This window comes from Chanodichthys erythropterus, chromosome 17 (genome assembly GCF_024489055.1).
Source record: "Chanodichthys erythropterus isolate Z2021 chromosome 17, ASM2448905v1, whole genome shotgun sequence".
In the NCBI taxonomy this organism is placed as follows: Eukaryota; Metazoa; Chordata; class Actinopteri; order Cypriniformes; family Xenocyprididae; genus Chanodichthys; species Chanodichthys erythropterus.
Window position 1 is genome coordinate 38950798 of NC_090237.1, and position 15471 is coordinate 38966268.

General features: G+C 36.6%; 1 protein-coding gene across 4 annotated transcripts in view; it reads right to left on the reverse strand.

Moving 5' to 3' along the window:
- The window catches only part of dscamb (Down syndrome cell adhesion molecule b), a 278527-nt gene extending 267999 nt beyond the window's left edge, over positions 1–10528 (reverse strand). For all 4 annotated transcript variants that reach the window (XM_067364527.1, XM_067364526.1, XM_067364528.1 and 1 more), the window contains exon 1: positions 9625–10528. In XM_067364527.1, coding sequence (XP_067220628.1) covers positions 9625–9667 — 43 coding nt within the window. In that variant the 5' untranslated portion in view covers positions 9668–10528. The remainder of the gene's footprint in view (positions 1–9624) is intronic.
- Positions 10529–15471: the final 4943 nt, after the last annotated feature.

The following is a 15471-nucleotide window of genomic DNA, read 5'->3' on the forward strand; positions in this document are numbered from 1 at the left end:
CACTGTGTGAACATGATTACTGTAGTTCTAGACTAAAGCTGCGTTTCCAGCACAGGAATTTCCCCAGGAACTAGGGACTTTGGGGTGGTACTCGATGCGTTTCGACCACAGGAACCAGGGTCTAAATGAAGTTCTGGGTAAAAATTTACCCTCAGAAAGTCCCTGCTCACGAGGTAGTACTTTTTCAGGAACTTTCGGGGGTGTGACTTGGGCACTGAACATGCTGATTGGTTGACTTCATGCAGCATTTTGATTGTTTGACTTCACGGAGCATTTTATTTCAGCCACCATTTTTTAAATTAAAAAATTACAAAAACATCCTTGATGTATTTAATCTCACATTATTAACCAATGTCTCTGCTGCTGACCTTCGATGATCCAACTCAACCATAAGCAAAAATGACTTTAGATAAACATCACATTCGTGTTTAATTTTTTATTGCTGAAGCAAGAGTTGAACTTCATTCTCCTTTATCCTATTCTTCTGTGATCCAGAATGGCAGCACAGCTGAAAGGTTTGTTTGAGCTGCGCCCTCTACTGTACAGGTGGGATTTTCCTTCAGCCTAAAGCTTTTGATGTGGAAAGGCCTTTACATTTGCCAAAAATAGAACTTTTGTTGTTGTTGTTGTTGTTGTTATTGTTATAAAAAGAAAAAAACAAGCAAGCCCTGGTGAGAAAAAGTAATGCAAAAGTAAGATAAATTACTTTCCATAAAAAGTAACTAAGTAATGCAATTACACAAAAAAAAAAAATAAAAAAAAAAAAATGCTGGGTTAAAAACACAACCAAAATAGGTTGGAAATTTAAAATCAGGCACATAATTACTAGAGGCAACAATAATAATCAAAAGATGAACATTTATTAATAAGCAATTTAATAAATGTTTATTGTTTAATTATTACTAATTACACTTATTCATAAATGTTCACTTATTAAATATATTTATAAATGATAATTTCCAACATACTTTGGGTTCATTTTAAGAAAGCAACACAGTAAATTTTAGTTAAATAAAACTACCCAGCAGGTTGGGCAAACATTTAACCCATTCGCTGCGTTTGTCCATTTTTAACCCAACTTGGGCTGTTTTTAATCCAGCATTTGTAGTTGCTTTCTTAGTGAGTAACGCAGTGATAAATACTTTGCTCATTACTACAACATTTCAGCCGTAAATAAGCTATAAATGTTAACCAGATTATGTTCACTAGCTGTCTAGTGATGTATCTGTTTATGCTGAAATATTATTAAATTACAGTTTGACTTTTCGAAACACATAATACTTTCACTAAGTGAGCATCGATGCTCCCTGGTTTTCCCGGTGCATTGTGGTACTTTTTAGGGAGCAATCGTTTCAGTGCACTGGTAGGGTACCTTAAAATGGCTGACTCCCTGACCAGTGCCCTGACTACTGAACTGGGGAGCTGATTGAGACGCACCCAAGATTTTCTTGAAATCACCATGACATTTTCTTTAGAACTAGGCCCCAAATTCACATTATCAAAAAAAAAAAAAAAAAGATACTTACATTATCATTGTTATAATACAGCAATACAGTACAAATCATACAATAACTATTGGATTTTCATAAGAAGAAAAAAATATGAATAATAATATTATAAATAAAGATAAGGCCACAATGCTAATAATAATAATAGTATACTACTACTATGACTAATATAATATTGTTATTATTAATAATAATAATAATCATAATAATAGAGTGAATACAGGTAAATTGGGACATTTTTGACATTGAGATGATGAGATGACTGGGGGAAAATGCCCAACTATCCCAAATTAACCCTAACTGTCCTAAAACAGACTACATTGTCTTCAAGCAAAATATAATTTCATTTTCTTTTGATTTTAGGGTAATATATGAGCTGGCCATTTTTGACAGTTTTATCTAAATGGACAGTTTTTTGTTTGTTTTTTTTGGTGCTGTTGTTGTTTTTCCGTTTTAGTATCAAAATGGTTCATGTCCATGTGTAGGCTACAGCGCTGTAGTGTTTTCTGAAAGGAAGGACACAGTGCACCCCTCCCCACCCCTCTTCTCTGCAGAGTGTTTCTCTTTCCATTTCAGGTTGTCACGTTTCTTTTTTTTTTTCCCCCTTCTTCTTCATGTGTGCTAGCAAGGTGACAGGAGACCGCTGCTCCACACAACCAGCCAGCCAGCCAACCGAGCAGACACAAATATATTCAGAGCATTTAGTACCCTGGATTAATCGAATTATAATTTAATCATCTGATCAAACAGCAATTAGCATAATCACTTGTGGGGAACAGCTGATAGAGGAGAGAGAGCAACACATAATAAACCTCAGGCAACTGCCGCTCTAATGAGACATTTAACTGCTAAAACACACATCAAAACGCAACATCTTCATGCTTTCTGGAGCTGAGACAGCTGTTATGAGCTGAAGGACAATAATGTGTTTCAAATGCAGCCATTTAACAGGGAAATAATGCTGAAAGATGCGTTCAGTTATTTAAAACCAAAAAAATAGGTCTTTCCATTGTGCAAATTGAGAAAAAATAATTATGCGACATAAAAAGGCATTATAACAATATGCAAAAATGACGCATGATATAATAAATTAAACAAAATAATTAAAAAAAATATGCTTTGAAAGATCACATATAATTTTACAGCATTTACACTAACTATGGTATTTTTGGCAGAAATGGTTACCATACACTCTAAAAAACGCTGGGTTAAAATCAACCCAAGTTGGGTTAAAGATGGACAAACCCAGCAGGTTGGGTTAAAGGGCACCTATTATGCCCTCTTTCACAATATGTAATATAAGTCTCTGGTCTGGTTTCAGCTTAAAATACCCCACAAATTTGCCCCTATTTGGGGGTGAGCAAAAACATGCCTTATACTATCTTAATATATTGCTGGCTAAAAAAATAAATCCAAAACTGGTTGAAATCCAAGTTGGGTTGAAAATGGACAAACCCAGTGATTGGGTTGTTTTAACCCAGAGAATCCAGCGATTGGGTTGTTTTAACCCAGGAGGTTGGGCAAACATTTAACCCAACTGCTGGGTTTGTAAATTTTTAACCCAATTTAGGTTGGTTTTAAACCAGCATTTTTTTTTTAGAGTGTGGTCAAATCTTGAATAAGGAAATATGAATACCATATTGATCCTGGTCTTGTCTTGCTAATACTGATACCACAACAAAGACCTTCAACTTAACTCTAAAAAATGCTGGGTTAAAAACAACCCAAGCTGGGTTGAAAATGGACAAACCCAGTGAATGGGTTGTTTTAACCCAGCGATTGGGTTGTTTTAACCCAGAGATTGAGTTGTTTTAACCCAGCGATCGGGTTGTTTTAACCCAGTGAATGGGTTGTTTTAACCCAGTGAATAGGTTGTTTTAACCCAGAGATTAGGTTGTTTTAACCCAGCGATTGGGTTGTTTTAACCCAGTGAATGGGTTGTTTTAACCCAGAGATTAGGTTGTTTTAACCCAGCGAATTGGGTTGTTTTAACACAGTGAATGGGTTGTTTTGACCCAGAGATTAGGTTGTTTTAACCCAGCGATTGGGTTGTTTTAACCCAGTGAATGGGTTGTTTTAACCCAGAGATTAGGTTGTTTTAACCCAGCGATTGGGTTGTTTTAACCCAGTGAATGGGTTGTTTTAACCCAGAGATTAGGTTGTTTTAACCCAGCGAATTGGGTTGTTTTAACACAGTGAATGGGTTGTTTTGACCTAGTGGTTGGGTTAAATGTTTGCCCAACATGCCGGCCAGTTTTATTTAACGCAACTATTGTTTAAAAATGACTACATGTCATGTCTAAAATGAACCCAAAATATGTTGGAAATTAAAAATCACACTATAATTTCAAGAGGCAACACTAATAATCAAAAGGTGAACATTTATTAATAAAAATTTAATAAATGTTTATTGTTTAATTATTATTAAATTAACGTAGTAATAAATATTCATTTATTAAACATATAAATAAATATTAATTTGGGTTCAATTTTGGATTTAATTTTTAAACAATAGTTGAGTTAAATGGGTTGGGTTGTTTTAACCCAGTGATTGTGTTGTTTTAACCCAGTAAATGGGTTGTTTTATCCTGGCGATTGTGTTGTTTTAACCCAGTGGTTGGGTTGGGTTGAATGTTTGCCCAGTGTGCTGGACAGTTTTATTTAACCCAACTATTGTTTAAAAATGACGATGTCTGGCTTAAAATGAACCCAAAATATGTTGGAAATTAAAAATCAGACACATAATTACTAGAGGCAACAATAATAATCAAAAGATGAACATTTATAATTTTATAAATGCTTATTGTTTAATTATTATTCATTAAACGTATTAATAAATGTTCATCTATTAAGCATATAAATAAATATAATTTTGGGTTCAATTTTGGGTTTGGGTTTAATTTTTAATCAGTAGCTGTGTTAAATAAAACTACCCAGCAGGTTGGGCAGGTGTGTAATAAATGAACATTTGTTAATAAGTTTAATGAATAATAATTAAACAAATTGCTTATTAATAAATGTTCAGCTTTTGATTATTATTGTTGCTTCTAGTAATTCTGTGTCTGATTTTTAATTTCCAACATATTTTGGGTTCATTTTAAGCCAGACATGTAGCCATTTTTAAACAAGTTGGGTTAAATAAAGCTGCCCAGCATGCTGGACAAACATTTAACCCAATCGCTGGGTTTGTCCATTTTCAACCCAACTTGGGTTGTTTTTAACCCAGCATTGTTTAGAGTGTATGGTTGCTTTGCAGTGCAGTGATGAAGATACTACATGTGCAATCTCTAAAGATCTTGTGATATGAATAATGTTGAAATGAATGAGAACGTGACAGTCTCGCGGCTGGGCTAAACGCATGTCCACATCATGCAGTACATACGATGCATAGCAGACATCTGGCAAAAGTGACAGTGCTGTGAAAGGGGGCAGCTAAAAATACCAACCACCAACTTGGTCTTACATCTTACAGTCTATGCCATGTTTAAAAATATATCACAATGTTGAGAAAGCAAGCTCTGGTCATTTGTCACCCTGTCACTTTCTCCCACCTAGGTCAGAGATGCCTCAGCCTACATTCCTCTCTCTGGGTCTCTTTTTAAAAATAACAAGACAGCGGTGGAGGGAAAGCACATGAATACAGAGACGCATACTAGAGATGATGGTATTTTACCGAGGGCACTGATGACAGACAGGTCCATCCGGTTGATGGATATTAGGTTGATGACATTTCCACATACTGGACGGATAAAGCACTGCATAAAACAATAATCTTACATGTTTACAATTACATTGTTTTTTTGTCAGAATTTTTTTTTTTTCTTAAATATAAAATAATTTAATTTGATCTTGAGTGTGTAGTGTGAGTGTGTGTTATTCTTGTCAAATCAACATCAATAATGAATGTGCTTCAGATAACAATATTTTGAGTTTCTGTTGATTAAACCAATCACCTTAATTGTATTAACTCAAAGTTTTAATTTCAATGAACTCAAAAATGTTTTAAGCTATACCAACAATTATTTTTCACAGTGTAGTTTCTATAAAAAGTAATACATTAAAATAGGTGTTGATCATAATAGAAAAATCATAATTATGGATGTTCAAACTTTCTTTGCTTTCTCTGACTAAAAAGTAATGGGGACCTGTTACCGCAACTTAAATAAATGCATTTATTCTAATTTATTGTTTTAATTAATCCTTTTAAGTTGAACACATTAGTCTGTTGACATAATAATCCTTAACATTACATCAACTTAATATCGTTTGTAATCTAAACTCAAATTTCTGCATTTATTGGCTTTAAAAAAAAAAGAGTTGTAGTAACTTAAAAAAAATTATCTTAATAACTTTGGAAATTAGGCAGCGGATTCTAGTTCCCAGCATGACAGCTGCAGATCAGATTAACTGGTTTCAGGGCTACAACCCTGAAGACTTCATTTTTCTGAGTAATCAACTTAAAAATTTGTGTTTATGCTTGTTGGTTGAACTCAAAGTTGTCATAACTCACAAAAATTTATGCAATTTTGAGCCAACACATTATTATTTTTTTAGAGTGTATGAAGGTTACAGATGAGAAACGTTTTCCCTGCCACATTTAAATGTAATAAATAATTACATTTAAATAATAATTGTTTAAAAAAAACTAGATGGTTCCCTTAAATGTGCATGAGTTTGAAAAAAATATATATTTAAATCCAGTAATAACAATAATAAATGCTTAAATAATCAATTAATTTACAGTAAATGAAATAACAGTTCACACCTAATGAATAAAACTGACACCATAATGTGACAGGACAACTATTTTACCATGTTGTCCTCAAAATGACCTCTAAACACATTTGTCTTTCTCAGTTAACAAATCATCTCACATTCTTTCCTTAATCTACAGCAATACAGCTCATTTTATTAGAAGTATGCTTTGCATTGTGTGGTTGAATTGTACTGATATTACAGTCATTACAGTCCTTCAAGCATTTTTAAGTATACAGTCCTTAAGTAAGTACATAAAAACTGTGTAATGTAATATTATTCAAACTGGCTAACATTAAAATTGGTGGGTGTTTGATTGAAAATATCCTGAGAGCACATGTGTCAAAGGAGCAGAAACACCTAAATTAGAAGCAAAAAACAACAACAAAAACAAGATAATGTAAATTGTAAGAGTTAAATATGTACTTGAGGATGAGGACGCTCACTCAGAATCTGTAAATATTGTAATGGAGGATTGCAGGGCACAGGTCTTACAGGACTATCTCACAAACTTGAACAGATGGGCCTCTAATCAGCAAACTGCCTTAATTGCCCCCAATAGATTAACAGTTGCACACAGCCAAATTTAGTCAAATCATTCCTCGAATTTCTCCTTATAGACTCTTGAAGAAATCCCAGTTAAACCTGAAATGAAGTCATTATTCTAGATCATATCATTGTGATTACTCTGTATAATTCAGTTACTGCGAGGACTGTATAATCCTCAATAACAACAGCATGTTTTTCACAGGATTTAGACGGCTGAGATTATAATCCGCAGTGTCCGCATGCGACTGCATGTGTTTTCTGTGGACAACAAGTGACGGATTATCATTTTTGAGTAACAGATCTGAGGCGGTTCCACTCCTCATTCGCCTCAAGCACATTATTGTGTTTACCTGCTTTAAATCGAGGTGCTGAACGCTCCCTTTTTGATTAGACGTCTATACAACTTCAGTACATGCAGCTGCATTTCTTCGCACAACATGGCTGTCGTGCACATGCAACAGTTGAAGGGCTTCTTTACTTATCGCAGAAAAAAATCTATATCTGTTATACGATGCTGCATATATGATTATTATTATTATTTTTAAATCCCAAATGATTGAAATTGAGCTTTAAATAAGAAATCTAATTTTTATCTGATAAAACCATGTTCCTAAATGACACCAATTCAATCGATGCCCTTTTATTGTACGTCAGGGGTCATTCATTCACACACACACACACAACGGCCTTATTTGATACGTGACTATGGCTCTAATAATAGAGGTTTCCATAGTGACAGGCCAAGCAGCATGTGATAAACCTTCTAGACTAGAGGCTCGAATGTTCTAGAATACAGTTGCTTTCTGAGACGAGAAAGTGGCCACTTACTGTATAATGGGAAGCTTGATTAATCTCAGATCTTTGGAAAAGGCCACACTTGTTTAGTGATTTTCACAACTTTTCCCCACTTAACAAATTAGCATATTAGGACGTCAACAGCTTAGTTAAGATATGTTAAAACGGCTGCACACGCATCAGATGCTACAGAAATACAAGAACAGGAAAGAAACAGCCCAAGCACACGCAGAAAGAGTCGGGCGATGGTGACTGATGAGCTCTTACTGCTCTTTTATGAGTTTCAGCGGAGGCAGGGTGGCGCAATTTCAATTCAAAGTTATTACAAAATACATCTCAATATTTTTGATTTCATATTTGCCCCGAGTGAGAGGCGCCTCGTGTTCGGAGCTCAAACAGCAAGAGTGAGGGTGTGTTTATCTCCCTCCTCTGAAGAGAGGGATTATTTGTGTTGTTTTCTAAGGGTGAGCTTTCGTAACATCCTCACCGCCTCAAAATGACTGCCATTCAAAGCTTCACATCGAGGACTCATGCCAGCGTTTGCCCGATAGCCATTTTACATCAAATCTTCAAGGGTCTCGGTTCCTTCTTTTGCATCATGCGATAACCTTCCCTCGACAATGTCTGTCTGTCTGCAATTTTTCGAGGAGATAAGTCTATTTTCCCGTCTCGCTTCATTCTGTTTTTCCCCTCCATGGCTCCCTCCTTACGTACACACCCTTCCATGTTTGCACCTACTGACCATCTCTCCAGTTCTGCCGAATCGCACCTTTTTACACTGCAGTATTAAAAACAGGTAGGAAAGAAAGGAAAATCATGCTTAAGGCACAATCGGCCTTATAAAATATAAAGATGGCTTTAAATTTCTCGCTGCACACACATGAATCCACGCAGGCGCAGTCCCTTAAGTACACACACACACACACACACTTATTAAGGCGTTGTGTAGTATTTACTGCCCTGCATTTGTCTTACGGACTATTTTTGTTTTCTATTTTGTCCGATTTTTACATCACTGATTCATTTTTGTATGATTTAAAGTCTCATTTTAGATATGCAATTCAAAAAGTATGACCAGCAAGCTAAAGACATCATACAAGACTCTAAGCATATAATACATTTTGCAAAAAAAAAAAAAAAAAAAAAAAAAACAGATACAAATTTGATGTCTCACGTGTTAACATGTGATAAAAATGTAATTATATAAAGGAAATGACTGTTGTTTTCTCTCTTTTTTTTCACTGCTATCCACTCACTGTGAGGCTCAAGTGCACAACAGGGGTGTATTACAAAAATAACTGGATGAAATAACTTCATTTGACGCGCTTACATGAAATATTGAAATATTTCATTGTCTTAATTGTCTGCTGTCAAACGATTGTGCTCATACAATAAACAAACAAAAAAAAAAGAATAATTCTATGCCACGATTTATTTAAAATCATCTTTAAAAAAAATAAAGCCGTTTTAAATCAAACTATATATTGCTGTCGTTAATTAAATGAAATTGGACTTTGTTCATTTAAAACAGTTGCGCGGACGGGGAAGGGCGCAGCACATAGAAGCAATATAAAAAAAAAAAAAAAAAAACGGTAGTCATTATAGATACAAAAGACCTTTAAAAATAAGATATGCAACACTGAAAATCGAAAGCACATGGATGAGTAGCTTCTACAACACTCCGTGTGATAAACAAGAGGTCACATTCATTACCATCTCCCCATGCGTAAAACAACCGACAAGAAACCTGTGCAATACCTGCCGGTGTGTGCACGGGAATCATTACATGAGGCTTTTGCAGTACGCAGTGCTTATATAGTGCTGCCATCACCAAGGCCATAATGTGACTAATGGAAGGTGGTTTTTATAAATGATTAGAGGAGGGAAACTCTTCCAGCCTAAAGGTGACCACGCGTAACACCAATACAAATCTTGAAATGAATTTGCATACACCTTTTCCAGAATGTCCTGATGAGAGTAAATGAAGTTTGAAATTATGGAAGAAATGAGGACTAACCATTCAGGATGCTCTGGAGAAAGAGAAATGCCAATATCCACATGCCCCGCTGCGTTCAATCCCCAAGCTAGATTTTCCTCTTTTCACTCCGCACACTTTGTCCACAGCTTTTTCCTGATCCCCCACTCAGAAGGTTAAAACAAAAGCCAGTCCTGATTTCCTGTGCCAATGACTTGAGAGGATCTCCACCGTGCGTATTATGTGTGCGCTTTTGCGCCCGGTCGTTGCGCATGAAGGATGTGCGGATGTTCTGGTGTGATTGTCTTGGTTAAAGCTCTCCGGATGCTGCTGTGCTTCAGGGGGGGATGCTGGGTGCAGGTGCGATGCTGATTCAGGAGCGTCTTTCCACGGAGCAGGTGGTGATGCGGAGAAAGAAAACTTTCAAAGCAAAAGCAATGGTGCCGTTCAAGCGTGTCATTTAAACCAAGGGGAACCAAGTATTTTTGAAAAAAGGGGAAGAAAAAGAACTAAACAGGGGAGAATAAATCATAGATGTTTAATCAGAAATGGGAATGGAAAGAAAGTCCGGAAAAGCTGAAGCGGCAGGAACAAAGGTGAGATCCCAGAGTCAGACCATCTTCTTGAGCACCTCTCGCCGTCCAGCAGGCTGCAAGCAGGCGCATCTTCCTCCTGCGTGGCGCTTTAATCGCATTGGTTCGTGTGCTGCTAACCCTCTCTGCCTCAGAGCATTAGAGAATAACCCTCTCTCTCTCTCTCCCCTGCCTCCACAGCCTGGCTCGCTGCTCACTGCCTTAAAGGAGCCGAGACACTCCTCTGAAGGCTGAGGGATGAGGAGGACACACCTATTTCAGGTGCGCACTTAGTGTGAACGAGGGGAAAAGTCGCACGCGCGGTCTTAGCTCGCGAATCTTTAATATCAGCGCGCCAAACACCTTCTCAGTGCATTTACTGTTTGTTCAAATTAAACTTCAAAACCAAATCGTATTTTTGTCGTGTTTGAGACTATCTACGCTAGAGCATTTTTAAAAGTTCGCGGAGTAAACTTGCTTAGCTGATATATACATTTAAAATGTATATACGAAATCTTACCTTTTTACTCTGTCCATTAAATGAAAATGTGCCAGCTGCTAATGCTACAGGCTAGCAAATAACAAATCTTGATCACACCACATTATTTACAGTCAGTATTCCTGCACTTTGTGTCAAGGACATTATTTTTCTGTCAATTACTGATTATGGTTTTTGCTCTTAACAATTAATTTTTAGTTGAACTGTGCTTGACAGAAGCTATGTAAGTTTAAACATACTCCCAATGACTGTAAAAGAGACTTACCTCACTTTAAACCAAAAACAAGACTCACTTCCTAAACATGATGAAATATCAAATCATTTCTAACTGAAAGTGCAGGGAAAGTTTTTTTTGGGAAAAAGTATTTTAGGGGGTAACAAATTAGAAAATGGGCTTGTGAATCTGTACATGTTTTCCATAGCAGACTGATAAAAGCCTGTGCACCACTGGCTGGACAAAAATTTAAAGGGATAGTTCACCCAAAAATTCTGTCATAATTTACTCACCCTCAAATGTTCTGTTTTCTGATGAACACACTAGAAGATATTTTGAAGAATATGGGTAGCCAAACAGTTGATGGACTCCATTGACTTTCACAGTATAGAAGTCAACTTTTTGGTTACCGAAATTCTTCAGCAGAAGAAAGAAAATCATACAGGTTTGGAACAACTTCGGGGTGAGTAAAGGATGACAGAATTTTAATTTTTTGGGTGAACTATCCCTTTAAGTACAGTACACCTGTGGCCCAAAACAACACCTCACCTCTGCATCTTTCTATTAGCAGCAAATCTCCATGACGTAGAGGAGGTCTTGTGAGATACCGATTCTGTAAGCTTAATTGTCTGTCTTAATTAATTGTTGCAACAATGTCACCATTCAATGGTGTTGATACATAAAGAAGTTGATACACTTCCTCAAAGGGGCTACATGGGACATTAGCATTAACTGTCCTGTTTTATAGTCATACTGTATGCATGTTGGAGTAGATCATGTTTCTGATCTAAATCTTATGCTATTAATGTAATTGCACATATGGCAATTATTTAATCATCTCCCTGATGCTACAAACCCGATTCCAAAAAAGTTGGGACACTGTACAAATTGTGAATAAAAAAGGAATGCAATAATTTGTAAATCTCATAAACTTATATTTTATTCACAATAGAATATAGATAACATATCAAATGTTGAAAGTGAGACATTTTGAAATGTCATGCCAAATATTGGCTCATTTTGGATTTCATGAGAGCTACACATTCCAAAAAAGTTGGGACAGGTAGCAATAAGAGGCCGGAAAAGTTAAATGTACATATAAGGAACAGCTGGAGGACCAATTTGCAACTTATTAGGTCAATTGGCAACATTATTGGGTATAAAAAGAGCCTCTCAGAATGTCAGTGTCTCTCAGAAGTCAAGATGGGCAGAGGATCACCAATTCCCCCAATGCTGCAGTGAAAAATAGTGGAGCAATATCAGAAAGGAGTTTCTCAGAGAAAAATTGCAAAGAGTTTGAAGTTATCATCATCTACAGTGCATAATATCATCCAAAGATTCAGAGAATCTGGAACAATCTCTGTGCGTAAGGGTCAAGGCCGGAAAACCATACTGGATGCCCATTATCTTCGGGCCCCTAGATGGCACTGCATCACATACAGGAATGTTACTGTAATGGAAATCACAACATGGGCTCAGGAATACTTCCAGAAAACATTGTCGGTGAACACAATCCACCGTGCCATTCGCCGTTGCCGGCTAAAACTCTATTGGTCAAAAAAGAAGCCATATCTAATCATGATCCAGAAGTGCAGGCGTTTTCTCTGGGCCAAGGCTCATTTAAAATGGACTGTGGCAAAGTGGAAAACTGTTCTGTGGTCAGACGAATCAAAATTTGAAGTTCTTTTTGGAAAACTGGGACGCCATGTCATCCGGACTAAAGGGGACAAGGACGACCCAAGTTGTTATCAGCACTCAGTTCAGAAGCCTGCATCTCTGATGGTATGGGGTTGCATGAGTGCGTGTGGCATGGGCAGCTTACACATCTGGAAAGGCACCATCAATGCTGAAAGGTATATCCAAGTTCTAGAACAACATATGCTCCCATCCAGACGTCGTCTCTTTCAGGGAAGACCTTGCATTTTCCAACATGACAATGCCAGACCACATACTGCATCAATTACAACATCATGGCTGCGTAGAAGAAGGATCCGGGTACTGAAATGGCCAGCCTGCAGTCCAGATCTTTCACCCATAGAAAACATTTGGTGCATCATAAAGAGGAAGATGCGACAAAGAAGACCTAAGACAGTTGAGCAACTAGAAGCCTGTATTAGACAAGAACAGAACAACATTCCTATTCCTAAACTTGAGCAACTTGTCTCCTCAGTGCCCAGACGTTTGCAGACTGTTATAAAAAGAAGAGGGGATGCCACACAGTGGTAAACATGGCCTTGTCCCAACTTTTTTGAGATGTGTTGATGCCATGAAATTTAAAATCAAATTATTTTTCCCTTAAAATGATACGTTTTCTCAGTTTAAACATTTGATATGTCATCTATGTTGTATTCTGAATAAAATATTGAAACTTCCACATCATTGCATTCTGTTTTTATTCACAGTTTGTACAGTGTCCCAACTTTTTTGGAATCGGGTTTGTATATGCATGACAGGACAGTCTTTTTGATGTGGTCTGTGGCTATATATCGAGAAGAGGATGGGACCAAGTACTGAACCCTGGGGTACCCCGATGCTAGTTGATAACAATTAATTATTCAATAGAAATTGCAACCTTATGTGTATTTGTTTGTCATATTTATTAAAAAAAAAATACTTCTAATCTTTTTCTGATTGTGTCATTTAATTTCAACCAGATAGGACTTTTTCCCCTCTGTATGATATACATGGGAGGGAACAGTTGCCTTAATGTGAAATACTTTTATGACAAGGACATGTAGATCACTTACTGTGTGAAACTCAATACACCAGTCCCCTCTCAGGGGCATACTGTGTGAACCACTGACTGCTATTGTCATGTCATAAATCAGGGTAACTTATACCCTCAATACACATGAAGGTAACATTCAATCACAATACCAGCAATGACAAGTGCAACAAGTGCAAGTAGTGACAGATGCAAAATATCAGGATTTTCTGTCCTAGTAGTGTAAATAGTAGTTATACTGTAAATCAGTGTTTCCCAACTCTATTCCTGGAGGCACACCAACAGTGCACATTTTGGATGTCTACCTCATCAGACCTATCTATTTCTGGTCTTGGGACTCCCTATTAAAGAGCTGACGTGTTGAATCAGATGTGTTTGATTAGGAAGAGTTTGAAAATGTGTTGTGTTGGTGTGCCTCCAGGAACAGGGGAAAAACTGGTGTAAATAGTGGCAGACAGTATTTGCACCCCAGTGTATTGTAGTACATTATAAAACAGTATGCAATAATAACCTGGCCTGGGGTATACTGACCATTTGGTCTTTGTGCCCCCTTACTTCTACGCACAGTAGCTTAGTAACATATAACATATTTATTCAAATCATAAATGGATGCCTTATTGGGACCTTACTCATTCCTATCCCTAAACAATGCAAGCTGCATGCGTCGCAGTCGAGGTGCTAGTCCATCTGATCAGCACATGGACACCACATCCAATTTTAATTACATGCCTGTTAAATATCCAAATATTTTCTTCATTTTTATTTATTTTTTAAATAGGAAAAGAATGGAAAAAGGTTTGATCTCAGGTCAGTTGCGTCAAAAGCTAAATCCACTATGCTTACTCTCCATGCAACCGCTCCTGTTACTACTCTGTTTCTTTTGTAATTTTGTATGGTTCAACCAGACAGTGGTGGGTGGAATTAGTGTAAATGGAATTTTCCATCAAGATGGTCACTTATTTGATACTCTGTATTCATTCATTTGGCCGATGTTTTTATCTAATGCAACTTTGATTTAAAAGGAAAAATATGGCATTGAATGATTTTTAAATCAGAGAGTAGCACAATCCCATTCACATTATGAAAGTGATATAAGATTCATGTTAAAGCCATCAGTGGGATGATGTGGAAGATATTTCAGTTTGCTCATGTTCTACACTTAGAATGACATTGACCATATGCATGGTATAAGTGGTTATTATACCCACTTGGTATCGAGAAGCACAAAGTATGACACTTATTTTCAGTGGAACATATTTTCACATTAATACATGTATGTACATGATACAACACTCTGACCATGAAAATTCAACACATTGATTAAGGAACTTCTTAATCAAGTCACACATTCACATGTTAATATAATTTTTAAGTGGAATGATTGCAAACAGATTTGGCTAGATGTCCATGATAAATCTCATCCTCTGTTATGATTGGCAGGATTAGATGAACCCACTCCTGCCAACCTTTGATTATAACTCCATTTATAATTATTATAAAAACATAAAGCATACTCAAAACACAGTTCTTGACCTCTTTTTAGTTGTAAAAATTCAGTATATCCAGATCCCTGGTCACTCAAACTGAATTAATTTAAATTGAATTGTGTCCAGATTTACAATTTTGTGTTGGACATTATAGTAAATAATCGTAATCAAATAAAATCAATGTCTGACCAAATATATAAACAATAATAGTTGTCTGATTTTCTGTCAGGTTTTAATGTTGTGAGGCTACTTTCACACGAATCACAGTATTCCACTCCTCTGTCAAAATCAGCCATTTCAATGTACACATACGCAAGTTGACAGTCGGTAAGTCAGTCCTGTTGAGAGCGGCCCCTTTGTTTTGACAACTCCACTGAGGCCTAGTTTTCCCT